This window comes from Hippocampus zosterae, chromosome 3 (assembly GCF_025434085.1).
Source record: "Hippocampus zosterae strain Florida chromosome 3, ASM2543408v3, whole genome shotgun sequence".
NCBI classification, from domain to species: domain Eukaryota; kingdom Metazoa; phylum Chordata; class Actinopteri; order Syngnathiformes; family Syngnathidae; genus Hippocampus; species Hippocampus zosterae.
In genome coordinates this window covers 24,113,990-24,127,651 of record NC_067453.1, presented here as the reverse complement: position 1 = coordinate 24,127,651, position 13,662 = coordinate 24,113,990, and the positions used below count along the sequence as shown (strand labels likewise).

General features: G+C 41.0%; 1 protein-coding gene across 1 annotated transcript in view; it reads right to left on the bottom strand.

The window, feature by feature from the left end:
- Nucleotides 1-11,083, bottom strand: part of eif4g2b (eukaryotic translation initiation factor 4, gamma 2b) — a 33,753-nt gene extending 22,670 nt beyond the window's left edge. Inside the window, exon 1 of the mRNA XM_052060378.1 lies at nt 10,995-11,083. Coding sequence (XP_051916338.1) covers nt 10,995-11,083 — 89 coding nt within the window. The remainder of the gene's footprint in view (nt 1-10,994) is intronic.
- Nucleotides 11,084-13,662: the final 2,579 nt, after the last annotated feature.

Here is a 13,662-nt window from a genome sequence, read left to right as displayed (position 1 = left end):
CACATGTTAAGCATATTTTCCAAAACACATTTGATGAAGATTGTTTATCAACGTGGGATAAACCCCTTGAGATACAACATCTCATTTGCGTGGGGGTCTCACACAGGAATTACAACATAGCGATGGATCACAACAACAAACAAACAAAACAAAACAAACCCCCCCCACCAGCCCCTCCAACATACGATAACACTTAATGGAGACAAGCATTAATAACCACTCCAATGTGGAAAGAGGCAAATCTTCTTGTTAATCCATAACTGTCATGATACGGTTTTGGTCTGGCCAGCAGGTGGCATTAGCGGACTTCGGTACGCACCTGCTGCCAATCTATAATTTGTGAACTCTGTATTTAAGGTCTCTTCGGCTATGCACCAGTGTCGGAGTATTGTTTCTGGTATTGCTATTCTCGCTGCTCATGGACTATTTGGCTATTGACCTCGTCGTGTTTCGCATTTTGCACTCTCGGTACACCTGCTTTTTGTAAGTACGATTTTGGTTTTGTGATTTGGCTTTTCGCTCGCGTGTATTTTGATACATTGTTTTAGTTCGTATTGGCGGTCTTTAATTTTCTCCCTTGCCTTTTGTGCAAGCGCTTTTTGTTATTCGTTTATGTTCTCTCTGGTCCTTGTTTTGACCAGCGCTTTATGTTACGTCTTTGTCGGTGCGATTATAAGCATTAAAACCTATTTTTGTTATGGAGACCTTGTTTACGTCTACGTTTTTGGGATCCAGACTTAACTCGGCTTGTCCGAGTCGTGACAATAATAAAAGATAAAGATAAAATAAGATGTTGCGTGACAGTACATTAAATTGGAAACATTGGCAATTGGCTTTTATTTGAAGGCTTGATATTTGAAGGTTTTCTTTGGTTCGTTGAAGGCAAGATTATCTTTGATATTGACCAAAATATGCATACTAGGTTAGATACCACTAACTGTTTAAAAAAAATCAAATATCTGAGATAAATTTAGGAGCAAATTGTCTTTGATGTTACGTTTGTTGAGGGCTAATTGGCTTTGATGTTTAGATCGTGTTTGTTTGGTACATTCGTCGGATATTATCAAAGATGCTTGATTTTGACCGGAAGCTTAATTGAAAAGTTCATTTGGATGTCTGGACGTCCATTTTAATTGTTTATCGTTAGCGACGTCACAGCCAGCTCATTTATAATCATCAGCAACTTTACGGCAAGTTGTCCCGCGCTTGGGTAAACGTGTCAAATGCTGTTTTAAATTTTTTTTTCCGGTGGTGCAATGCATCAGACACTAATGCTTGTGTCAGCCGCACCGTGTTGTTTGCCGGCCTAATGATATGAATTAAAAACAAACAACAACGCACTTTTGACTTTGGAAGCGGGCGCTCGTAATGACACCCATTACATTTTTTAATTTGACATTTCATCTTCCTCCTCATTTATCAGATGTCAGTGTGTGAGAGAGGAGAGAGGGTGTGTGTGCGGCACAAAAAAAAAGAAAATGTCCATGAAAAAGATGACAAATGACAAAATCATTTTTGTGCTGCAAACGGAGTGGACCCATTATCCAAAAACAATAGTTCAAAACAGCCATTGTGTGCTTAATTGTTTCTGCTGAGTCATTCAAAATAAATAGTGTTTAACTTTCTGTGTGTGTGTGTGTGTGTGTGTTTGATATTAATGCAAAATCAATAGGGTTCAAAAGTGAATAGTAGATACGTGACACCATTTCAAATCAACAGGAATCAACTTTCGAATTAAGTGTGTGTGTGTCGTGAAGCTGATCTGTCTGGTCCAGCATTGGAGGGCCCTGTTCCGGACCTGTTAGCCATGGCGTCATCACTCCCGCCTGTCATAAGGGACCGATCAAATCATCAACGGTTGTCGGAATATTCACCTTTCTCACGTCTCTCATCCAAGTGCTCATCTCCGTGACCGTTCTCTCTTTTCTATTCCTGTTTGTATTCTGGAATGTTTCTCTTGCTAACTCTGTTTTTGTTCGGTATTATCCTCGGTGCGTTTTTTTTGGTTTTGTTCGTTGGTTGGCATTTGCTTGTCTTTTTTGGGACAATTTTTGCATGATTTATTCCTTTTGCAAGCTCTTTTTGTTTTCGGCGTTATTTGCCCTGTGTTCCCGGCGTTTTATGTCTCGTGACCTTATTTATTGTAATCGATCCTCTTGGTCTGTGTTTTTGGGATGCACTCCTGTTCCGGAACCATAACACAAGAGTTCCATTATTCACATATTATTCCAAATCAGTAAAAGTCACAGTATATGTTTTGTTATTTTTCTACATTGTCAAAATCACGAAGACGGATAGTACTGGATCTGTCCGCTTTCCCCCTTCTCTCGCTGACTACTTTCAAGAAATAAAATGGAGACGAAAAAGCTTCTCGTGTGGTATAGTTGGTGATCTTCAACTCCGGGTGGACAGCTTTATCTCTCCATCTCCTGAAATCTGCAACCTGGGCATCACCCTGGACTCTCATCCTCTCCTTCTCGTCACATGGTCACCAAATCTGCCAACTCTGTCTGTCGGGGTACCATCATTCAAAATCGATAAGGTGTGTTGCAATGCGGGCAATTCAAAATCAATTGGGCTCGAGATGGACAGCACATCTACTGTCGTGCCAGGATGACGATAGATATGGGTAATTATTCTAAATCAATCGGGTTCAAAGGTGCCAGGGTTTGTTTTGTTGCAATGAGAGTGGAATGGGAGATCAGGCAAAGTCAGTAGGGTGGATACAAAGAAAAGTTGTGTGTGTGTGTGTGTGTGTGTGTGTGAGAAAACGTGCTGACTGGGCTTACCCTCTCAAACAGGCAAGACGTGGCAGCAGAGGTGAGGTGAACGACCCGCTATCTGCTGACCCAGCAATTTAATGGGATAGGTCGCCCAAGTTAGCAGAGAGGTTCCGATCTCGGGATGCAAACGTCCGTCCATTTTATCTTTGGCCGGTGGCTTGGGGTGAAAACGTTTCATGGCCAGACAGTGATGAAGCACCGGAATGCCTGTGGAAAAAGGTCAGCGCTTCCCTACACGCAAAACTCGGGCAGGGGGAAATGGGACCTCCCCTGCTGAATGCGTCAAACTTTTCATGTCGCCGTTGACCTCCTGACATTTTTCTGCACCAAGTACGTAGGAGTAGAAGTTGATCAGTAAAAAAATGTGGATGGATAGAATGTGGGCAGACAAGTAGACATTGGATGGATGGATGCTTAAGAGCAAGGATGGATGCCAGATAAGTAGAAGAAAAGAGATGGATAGACATTTAAGAACAGGATAAGGGGAAGACAAATGGATGGATTTGTGTTCAGTGGCGTGGTAAGTGGTAGAAAATGGATGGACGATTGTTTAGGAGGTGGCCGACTGGTTAGCAGGTCGGCCTCGCGGTGCAGAGGTACAGAATTCCATTCCGGGTACTGGCCTTCCTGTGTGGAGTTTGCATGTTCTCCTTGTGCCCTCGTGGGTTTTCTCTGGGTACTCCAGTTTCCTCCCACATTCCTAAAACATGCACCGTGGGTCAAATGCAAGGTTTGATTGTGAGCATGAATATTGTAGTTGTTTGTCTCTATGTGCCCTGCGATTGGCTGACAACCAGTTCAGGGTGTACCTTGTTTACTGTCCGAAGATAAGCTCAAGCATGCCCGCAATCCTTGTGATGATAAAGTAGTTCGGATAATAGATGGTTGGATTGTTTAGGAGTATTGGTATGTATAGTGGTAGAAAATGGATGAATGTTAAGAGCTTGAAACACCTTATGGAATCCTACTTAACATAATACTAGATACAGTATGTATACGACTACATACAGTATGTATCCTCCTACTAAAAAAGCAGCAAAAATAGGCAGATGGTTATTACGCTCGGTATAAAAAGTCTACACACCCCAGTTCAAATGCAGAGTTTTGTGATTATTAAAAATGAGACAAAAATAAATTACTTCAACTTTTACACAATCAATGTCACCCATAAACCTTGCAACTCAATCAAAAAAAAAAATCTCAGGTTCTATTTTTGTAGACAACACATTTGCCCTCAGATGTAAAAAACAGGAAGCAAGTTTGCTGCGTTCACGCCCACAACGGCGCAGACACCTATTTCTAACCGCGCACACAGACAAAAATACCAAAAGAAAGAAAACTCAACCCATGAGCACAGTTAGAGAGCGACAGATTCTTCCCCTCTTCACTGACTCCTCCATGATGGCGGAAGACCGAAAGACTCACAACCAGCTCTGAGGATGGGGACCACCTGCTGGGCCCACATCTAGCACCGCCTCTGACTTATTATCCTCTTTAAAGCGGCCAAAGGTTGCGCTGTGTGTGTGTGTGTCTGTCTGTCTGTTTGCGTGTGTGCGATGCATTTGTCCGCCCACAATCCTCACGAGGGCCCTGCCAGCCTTGCTGCCAACTCTAAGCACTCTTATTTAGAGTGATGCATTTCCCTCGGCTTCCCTACTGGAGTGGACCCTCCATCAAACCCACACACGCACACACACACACACACACACACACACAAACACACGCTGCAAGTGTGTGTTGCAGGCAGGAATTGGAGCGAACACTGTGTGTGTTTGTGTGTGTGGTACCAAGGGGAAGTTCTCTTAGGCTCCTACATACAGTACACAGCTAAAATTCAAATAACAATCTGTTCAGGGATGCCAGTCGACCTCCTGGGGGAGTCGAAGGGTAACATGAAGAAAGAGAAGGAAAAACATTTTCATTTAAAGCATTTCATGTTGTTGTTGGTTTTTTTCCAGAAACAAACTTTTAATAATGCAGGATTTAGAATATTAAGTTTGTTTTAAATATAAAAATACCACCCACATGTGTGAACTGTCCAATCCAATATATGTTTATTGATCAAATAAAAATAAAAAACATGCAGGCACGGTTAGAACATGCAAAGTGCATACAGGAAGGACAGGCCTTGGAATCGAACCCATGACCTCTGCACTGTTGGCGGACGTGCTAATCTGTCAACTACCATTCCACCAGTTTGAAGTAATACATCTTTTTAGTTTTAGAAAGGAACTTTCTTTTCAGAATGACATTGCATTCTCTTGAGATACTGCAGTCACCTTTAGATCCATTTCATATTGTTTTGAGAAACTCTCTCGAGCATACACTTGGATTTGCTTGACTTCTCTCTCTCCCTCTCACACACACAAACGCACAAAACAAAGACACACAAAAAGGACAATATAAAATAAGCTATTCAGGGATGCTGCTCGATCAAGTTGTTTTCGAGCCACAATGAAAGAAAAATGAGACAAGTGACATTTTATTAAGCAAAAAGCTTATTTTTGTAGTGTTTTTTTATTTGTTTGTTTGTTTTTAGAAAAAAGTCTTTTTTTTCATAATCAGGATTCTTCCATCCCCCACAATGATAACGTCATCTATTCCGTTGTTTTCATTATCATACAAAAACAGTCCTCCAAATACGCGACAAAGCGTCCTTACTTAATTCTGGTTATGTCACTCCCAGTGGAAGTTTAATTTAAATGTGGCACCCTGCCCCCAAAAGAATTAAATATGTAATAAATCATTTCAATAATTATAATACGCAAACCCCAGAATGTTCAACCAAATCTTATTTGAAGTCCACTAGCTTCATGCAAATATATATAATGCAAAACATCATCGTCACGTGGCGAATCGAAATAAGCATCAGTGCTACGATAATTATAAGCCTTCAAACAGCTGCCACTTTAACACACGCGGAGCAGAAGCCCAAACAAGCAAGCTCTGACTTGAGGAAATGTGAACGAAATATACACACTTTTACAAGTAGACGCACACACACATACACACACGCACACACACTGCTACCTGCATAAAAGTAGAGTGAGATAAAGCAGCGAGCGAGGAGATGCGGCAGGCATGGAAAATGAGCGCGTGGGACAGTCTGAGGCGTCTCTGAGAGTTTAGGCTTTGAAAGCAGCTCATTCATATTTGAATCACACCGCCGGCTCAATTAATCATGGCACAGTTTAAGGGTGAAAGTGATGAATATTCACATGCTGAGCCGCTCGACTTCTGACCCCCGCCGGATAATATTCCCACGCATCTTCACACGGCCTCCTCAAGGTCTTCCAAGGCTGCTTCTTTGGTGAATGCTTTCCCCATACCGCATTGTCGTCTTGGTGGTCCTGAAGGATATTTGCATTAAATATGTTTTCATTCTTTTACGTCCTCAATTATCTTATTTTATATTTTCATTTTGGTTGCTTTTATCATTTCATGGTCCCATATTTGATTTTTTACATTATTAATACTTTTATTCTTTAAATTATGATTTGCGTTTATTTTCCTGTTTTACTATTTGAATGGAATTACTTACGTGTTTAAATTTTTGGGTCAATTTTAGTATCTATTTTAAAAAATTGTATTGATGAGGTATGTGTTTATTTCAGAAAGGCCATTTTGGGGGGGAGAGAAAAGTTCATTTAATTCTTTTTAGATTATTCATTTTTTTGAGAAAAAAAAGCTGTTATCCATGTGCTACTTGAAGAATAAGATTTTCATTGCTTTTTTTTTAAGAGAGTCCAACTTTTGCACCTCAAAAAAAACAAAAAAACAACTTGAGATGTGAGCCATCATGCCACTGATTATTAAAATTGATTTATTTTTTGTTGATTTCAGGGAAACTTTTTGACATATGGGCACGTGATTGTGGCAGTGAATTCAACTCCGCTCACTTCATAGTAAGCAGCGGTGGGGCGAGCAGCTCATGAACAAATCCTCAGAAAAGAGTTTTCAAACTGCTTATGTTGAGCTTCAGTTGAGGTTTATCATCAATCTAACCAAAACAAAGAGAATTCAAAATGGCGTATTTTAAACATCCACATAACGTTGCCGCTTCTGATAGCTTAATCAAGTCAAGTCAACTACAACTTTTTTGTCAAATGCTCTGTATGTGGAACATACAGCACAGATGAAATTTCTTCCCTCTCAACCAGACAAGACGAGAGGAGTCGCTGCGGGTGCCCGCGCCGCCATCAAAAGAACAGTTAACATAAAAACAACAACACTGGCGCGTTTTGGCTGCCGCGTTTTGGCTGCCGCTGCTCAACCCGTATTGTTTTGTGTTTTTTGTTATTGTAAAGTGTCCTTGGGTGTCTTGAAAGGCGCTTATAAATAAAATGTATTATTATTATTATAAATAATAGAGCACAACACAAGACACAGACAGTTGTGCCATCTTAACCACTTTTCCTGCATACACTTTGTTTTTTGAAGCAGTTATAGATGCATAAAGGGAGCCAGCACAGGTGGGCTAACGAATAGCATCTATAAGACAGTTATAATGCTATAACACAAGACGGTAGAGGGACATTAAAATCGATGGTCACTAGCATGTATTCTTTATCCTCTGTAAGAAAAATGCCTATATTACTGCAGCTTACTGAGTCACGTCCAACAAGTTATTTTCTTTACCAAAAATACATTACAAAAATATTTTTAAGGGGGGGGGGCTGGAATTTCAATTGAGAGAGATAATCACCCACTGCAGGTTTCGTTGACGTGTTAAAAGCGTAGAGTAAAAGTCGTTAAGTCTGCAGAGTCTGGGTCATTTGTTACGGCACACAAAGCCTCCGCCTTGGCGTACCGGCCCACTTGTGCAGCCGAGCGACCTGTGCTTCTGACCCACTTTGCGACCTCATCCGTCACGCCAGACTCCCGTTCATTTCCCAAGAAGCCAATTTAGTGCCGCTGGACTCCTATGTCACCATTACTACCCAGCCCCCTTTTCCCCCATTTGAATATGTCATTATAGATGACGAAACATTTTAAATATGCCACAGGATGGGATTCATACAAGGTGTGATTCATACGGGTGAGGGAAAGGAGGTATTCTGTGTTATTATTGGCAACCCAAAGAATTATGAACGTGTGAGGGAAGAACAGCGCCACCTGATGACCTCGCTGGAGGCAACCAGACTGAATTGATTTTAAAGCCTTACTCTCGGGAGCTTTCAAAAGGATCTGTGGCCCCGAAGCAGTCGCTTTAACACCGTCTGCAAAAGCCAATTTATTCCACTGTTGCTGTTCTGTGTGAAAAGTTGCAGACTCATTTTTTTTTGAAAATAAGGTAGTTAAAAATAAAGGAGAAGAAAAGCAATAATCAATATATTTTTTTGAAATATTATTATTTTAGAAATATAATTGACCATTTAAAAAATATATAATAATTTCCTCCACAAAATATCACATTTTTATCACTGGATATCATTTGAACAGCTAGCAATGATAATTTTAATCATCATTATTTCTTTGAACAATCCATTTTACAAACCATTTTTAATGAATCAGACTATAAATAATTTTTTGTTTGGATCCGTTTCCTCAAACGTTATTTCCACGGCCGCAGGCAGCTGAGAGTGACAAGTGACATTTCTGATTAACAAGTAAGTGAATCATTTCTTTTTTATTTGTAATTCATTGTATGTTCCCCAAAATGAAACTTGAAAACGATACATTTAGTGTTTGAGAAATACTCTATTGCCAATAAGTCATGCTACCAACAAAGCATATCGCAATTTCGGCTTGTTTACCATGCTAATGCTAGCTTAGTGTGAGCTTATGTTATATTATTAATTATTATCATGTTATGGTTGAGCATCAAATTATTTCATGTTGAGATTACCTAAATTACATTCTGTTGTTTAATAATTGCTTAGACATGTTTTTATCTTGATAGCTTCTGATTGGCTGTTGAAGAAAGGGAAAGCAGGAAGTGATTTGGTTGCCGAATAGAGCGTGTTCTCGATCGTACTGCGGTGCAGATGTCCTCCTGTCAATCAAGCTGTGTTCAAACGGAATCCATCTAACATTTTGCCGTTTGGTCAAGTAGAGACAACCGTTCAAAAACAACGAACCTCTCGATTTACATTATTATTAAGATTAAGATTAAGATATCCTTTATTTGTCACGCAATGGGGAAATTATTGCTGGCTTTGCTAGTTTGTCGACTTGACAAATATGAATGCTCATGTTGTCAAGGAAAGAAACTTGAATATGAAAACCATGAAGTTGAATTCTGACGTTGACGAGGAGATGCCCGCTTGGAGGAATGCCACGGCTTGATGTTTTTGTCAACAACTTTGCTGACGAACAACACGTTGAAACGGCGAATCCCTTCGCTTCTTCCCCCTTCCACCTCCGATCCAAGTATCAGATGATTAAAAAGACACAATTCCCTATTGATTTCCTGCTGCAGGCGCTCTGGCATGGCACACTTGTTTTGTTTATTGCGAATCACAACAGAGCAAGCGCAGTGGGGAAAAAAAGAGTCATTACAAATGCAAATTTCCAATAAGTGCCTGCGAGCTCTTGTGCAAAAAATGGTCCTCTGAAGAATATAATTACAGAGTTTCCTTGATTACCTTTTACAGGCGGACCGGCGCCCCCAGTTCGGTCGGCCCAGCAAACCGACGGAATAAGCCCCCGCCAGCGTGACATTTTAATTAAACTGATTACGACGTCGAGGGCGGGGTCGGGGGGTACGGGGGGGCGGTTGCGCCGAGAGCTGAAGTTTGAAGTGGCTCCTCTTGGAACGCTTTATTATCGCTCTTAAAATGCAGCGTGACCGCGCTGGTTTTCGCGACGCCAGGCCATTATTCCGTTTCATGATGAGCACCCTCGGAGCAGTTAAGCCGGGGACAACGCCACGGAGGCTCACGCGTTAAACGATGATCACAAGTTGCGTTCACCTGCGGGGGACTCCGTGAAATAGATTGCAGGATTTAGAATGTTAAATTAAACCCACATTTGACAAGAACAAAATTGTAATACTGTGATTTTACCTGCCTGGGCGCACATGACAATTATTGTTGGTCTTCCGGAAGAGCTTACTTTTGGGAAAGTGTTTTGAAAATTGTTATTTGTAACATTTTTTTAAACCTCAGTATGACGTAATTGTGTATTTTAGGTTTGTAATTGTATTTCTACATCAATAATTGAATTCTACCATTTTGAACTTTTTCTTTTCTTATTAGTTTTTTTTTTGGGTCAATCAATTACTGAGTGAATGAGTGTGTTTGGTAGTTCATTAATTTCGTTAGGTTGTTTATTGGTTTGTCCTCTATCGATATATATATATATGTTTTGACATTCATTTTGAATGGCAATGCTATGCCGATACCTATATTAAGTTTTCGTCATATTTCATTCTCAACGATGGTGACTTTGATCGAGACTGTGACTTTTATTTCACATATTAAAAAAAACAAAAAAAACCAACAACTTTGATGATGCCTGCCAGACTGACGACGAAGTGGCTCCACTTTAAAAAGCAATCTGGCTTTGCAACTGCCGTTTACAGAACAATCAAATCGACCAAAAGACGACTGATTAAAAAAGCAGCCCTCACTCAATTGAATAGACGCTTCAATAGAATCCTTTCATCCACTCTCTTCAGTGGCAATGAAACAGCAGAGGCACCAGCGTGGTCGTTGTGACCTTTCCGCGTTTTGCTGCCAACTCAGATAACGATTCCTCAGCGGGAGGAGGAGCCAGCCACATTCACACTGGAAGGATGGAAAATTGTTGCGGCCAGGCACGCGCAACTGTGAAAAGCTTTTCGAAGCCTGGTGGAGGCTCGATTGGTGCTACTTTATTCTCTTTAGACACACACACATGCACACACACACACAAACACACACACACACAAACAACATGAACATAAAGTGATTATTGGTCAATACTTGGATGAAAATTCATCAGTTAATTAAAAGGTTAGTTAATTGGTTATCCTATTTGCCAATCATAACATTTTTGACTTTTCGGCCACTTGATTCTCTTGGCAATCAAAGCACACAGCAACGGTGATTAGTTGGTCATTCAACGCATCACTATTGCAAACATTGTCACACATAGATACACGATCGGGCGTCAAAGGGGTTCTACAGTTGCCCGCTTCGCAGGAGCCAACTTGACATTATCAAAAGCGGAGATCTTTTTACAGTTCCGAATGAACGTACTTTCCATGCACCAAACTCCCGCACGTACTCTAGCGAGGGAGGGAATGAGGGCAGCCGCTTCAATTGGCTGGGAATCATCTCGGCTTTGTTCACACCCACAATGGCGTAAACGCCCATTGTCTAAATCCACCCAACTATGAACATGCCAAAAGAAAGACATTTCCACCCGTGCGTTTTGCACTAGACTTGCGCTGAGCATGAAAATAGGGCTCCAAGTATAGACTTCAGTCTGGACTTGTACTGTGAATATTGATTTCGCTAGATGGGTCATAGGGCACAGCACCATTGATTGGTCGACCCTTTGACTCATTCCCAATGCGAGCATGGGTCAGGCTACATGTTATTATCAATTGTCGTTACTGTATTATTTGCTGTATATAATTTTATATGATGGGTGGGTTGATGGTAAAACCCAATTGTCCTTCTCGAACTAATAAATGAATTTGATTGACACTCAAGCGCAGCACCATCGATTGGTTGGACATTGAACTCATTCCCAAAGCAAACACGACTCAGTCGACAGCTCCTTCATAATGCACAGCAGCATTAATTGACTTGCCATCCGGTGCATTCCGCAAACATTCAGCGGGCATTTCAGTCATTCCTTTTGCAAATCGTGTTCAGTCTACATATCAATTATTACACCAGGAACCTAGGAAGAAATCATTCGGTATTTTTTTTTTTTTTGTGGAATTTATTTTGTAATCCATTAGTTTGATGTCATGACAGAAAATCAATAGAATACATGAAACATGCGCAACCTTTCATATCATTCAAGAGTGTGTGGCTAATAAGTCAAAGCCCTTGCTTGTGATGATGTGTTTACCGCTTGAACCTTGAGCTGAGGCAAGAAAACATGCTTATGAGCTGCCCTGCTTTCTCGCAAGCATCATGCTTTATTATGTATGCACGTATATGAGGGTCTGACAGCGACCTGCCGGGCTGCAGGGTTTCTCTTTTGACACATCAGCCTAGTCTATTGAACTACGCGAGCCCACCAGCGCCGGCTCCCCTGACCTGTTATATTGCTCGTTCAGCCAAACGCTAAGCGTTACATGCTGTTGTGCCCGTGGCGTACAGCTGCCCGTCTGCGCTGACCTGCATTCCGCTGATGTTTACTGACATGCAAAGAACGACTTATCAGGATGCCCCCCGGCAGGAGGCTTCCTCCAACCACCTCGAGATGTTTTGTTGCCTCTCGCTTGAACATGAAGCTGCTTCTCTTCCAGCTTGTCACTCCCCTGGCTCGTTATTACTTTGCTGTGAAAGCAGAAATGAGTGGAACAAAACAACCGCTACATCAAAGCAACAACACGAGCGGAGGGCTGAGCTTCAACAAGGCTAAACTGTCTTTAACGTGTCCGATTCTGAAAAAAAATGCCTTGCAAGGTGATTCTGCTTCACTCCAGTCGTGGAGGCGGTGGTTGGTTGGTTCCTTTAATTCCCTAGTTCCTTTGTGAGTTTGCTGGTTAGTTAGTTGGGTTAGTCGTGCCAACTGTTACAGGCATGACAAGCTTAAAAAAAAGCTGCAAATCCTTGATTTTGGTGTGTCACTGCTCCATCTGGCCGCAATTTAAATGGACTTTTAGGACATATGTAGGAGACTGGACTGGTTCAGAATTGTCTCAGTGTTGATATTAGAAGAATTATTCCTGTTGTGTGTTCACAAACACCCCTATAGAATTTATTTTGTGATTTCCTTGCTGGATTTTCAGTTTTGGTGCATTTAAAAAAGAAATTCTTAGTGCAATTGAAGGTATCATTAATTTACGTTTTGCCGAGGCGGTCTTTGAACGCCCCTCGAGCCGAATTCAGACGAGATGTGCTTGTATTCGTTTGGGAGTTTTAAAAAATTAATCCAGTGTACGCTGAAAAGACCACACTGTAGCTGTTTTTGTCTCAGAGCTGCAACATATAACCCTAACTGACTAGCAATGGGAAAATTACATCACTCAATAAGCATTCGAACAGAAGTAGCAACTGAAGTAACCTAGCCAATCAACGAAGAACAAATGACCGAACGACGAAATAATTAAACTAACAGATTAAACAAACTTTGAATGACCGAACTCCCAAACAAAACAAAAAAAGTAATCAATGTAACTAGCTAACCAAGACGTTTAACCAAACAAACTAATGAATTAAACAAACTAACCAACTGACTAAATAACCTAACCCTCGTAGTCCACCGTTTGCGATAAATGCAAAATGATGTCTTTGAATCAAAGGCAAAGGCATTCGGAAAAACACGAGATAGCTGAAACGTATGGGGGGTTCTAAAATGGCTGAAATTTCATGATGTCACCGGCTGATAATTCTCAGGCATTGCAGCAATAATAAAAAAAGTTTTGATTCCGTAATCTTCACAATTTACATATTTTGCACCATAGAGTCCCATTATAATTCATATTTTTGAATGCATAGTAAACCTAATGTGTAAACATGCATTTCACGCGATTTTTACGTCAATCGCTTTGTTTTCGCTTGGACAGACGTATCCATGCCACATTGTTGGGTTAAGGTCATTCCAATTGTGCAACTTTTAGGTGGCGCCAGAGGATCGCAAATGAGTTTGCCTTTTTGCAGGAGGCTTCAAACCAATGCATTTTACATGAACACGTCCGGTCGGGATTGTTAGTAGGGCTTGGTTGGGACCTCTAGACACAATTTTTTTTGTTCCTTTTGCAAAAAATAAG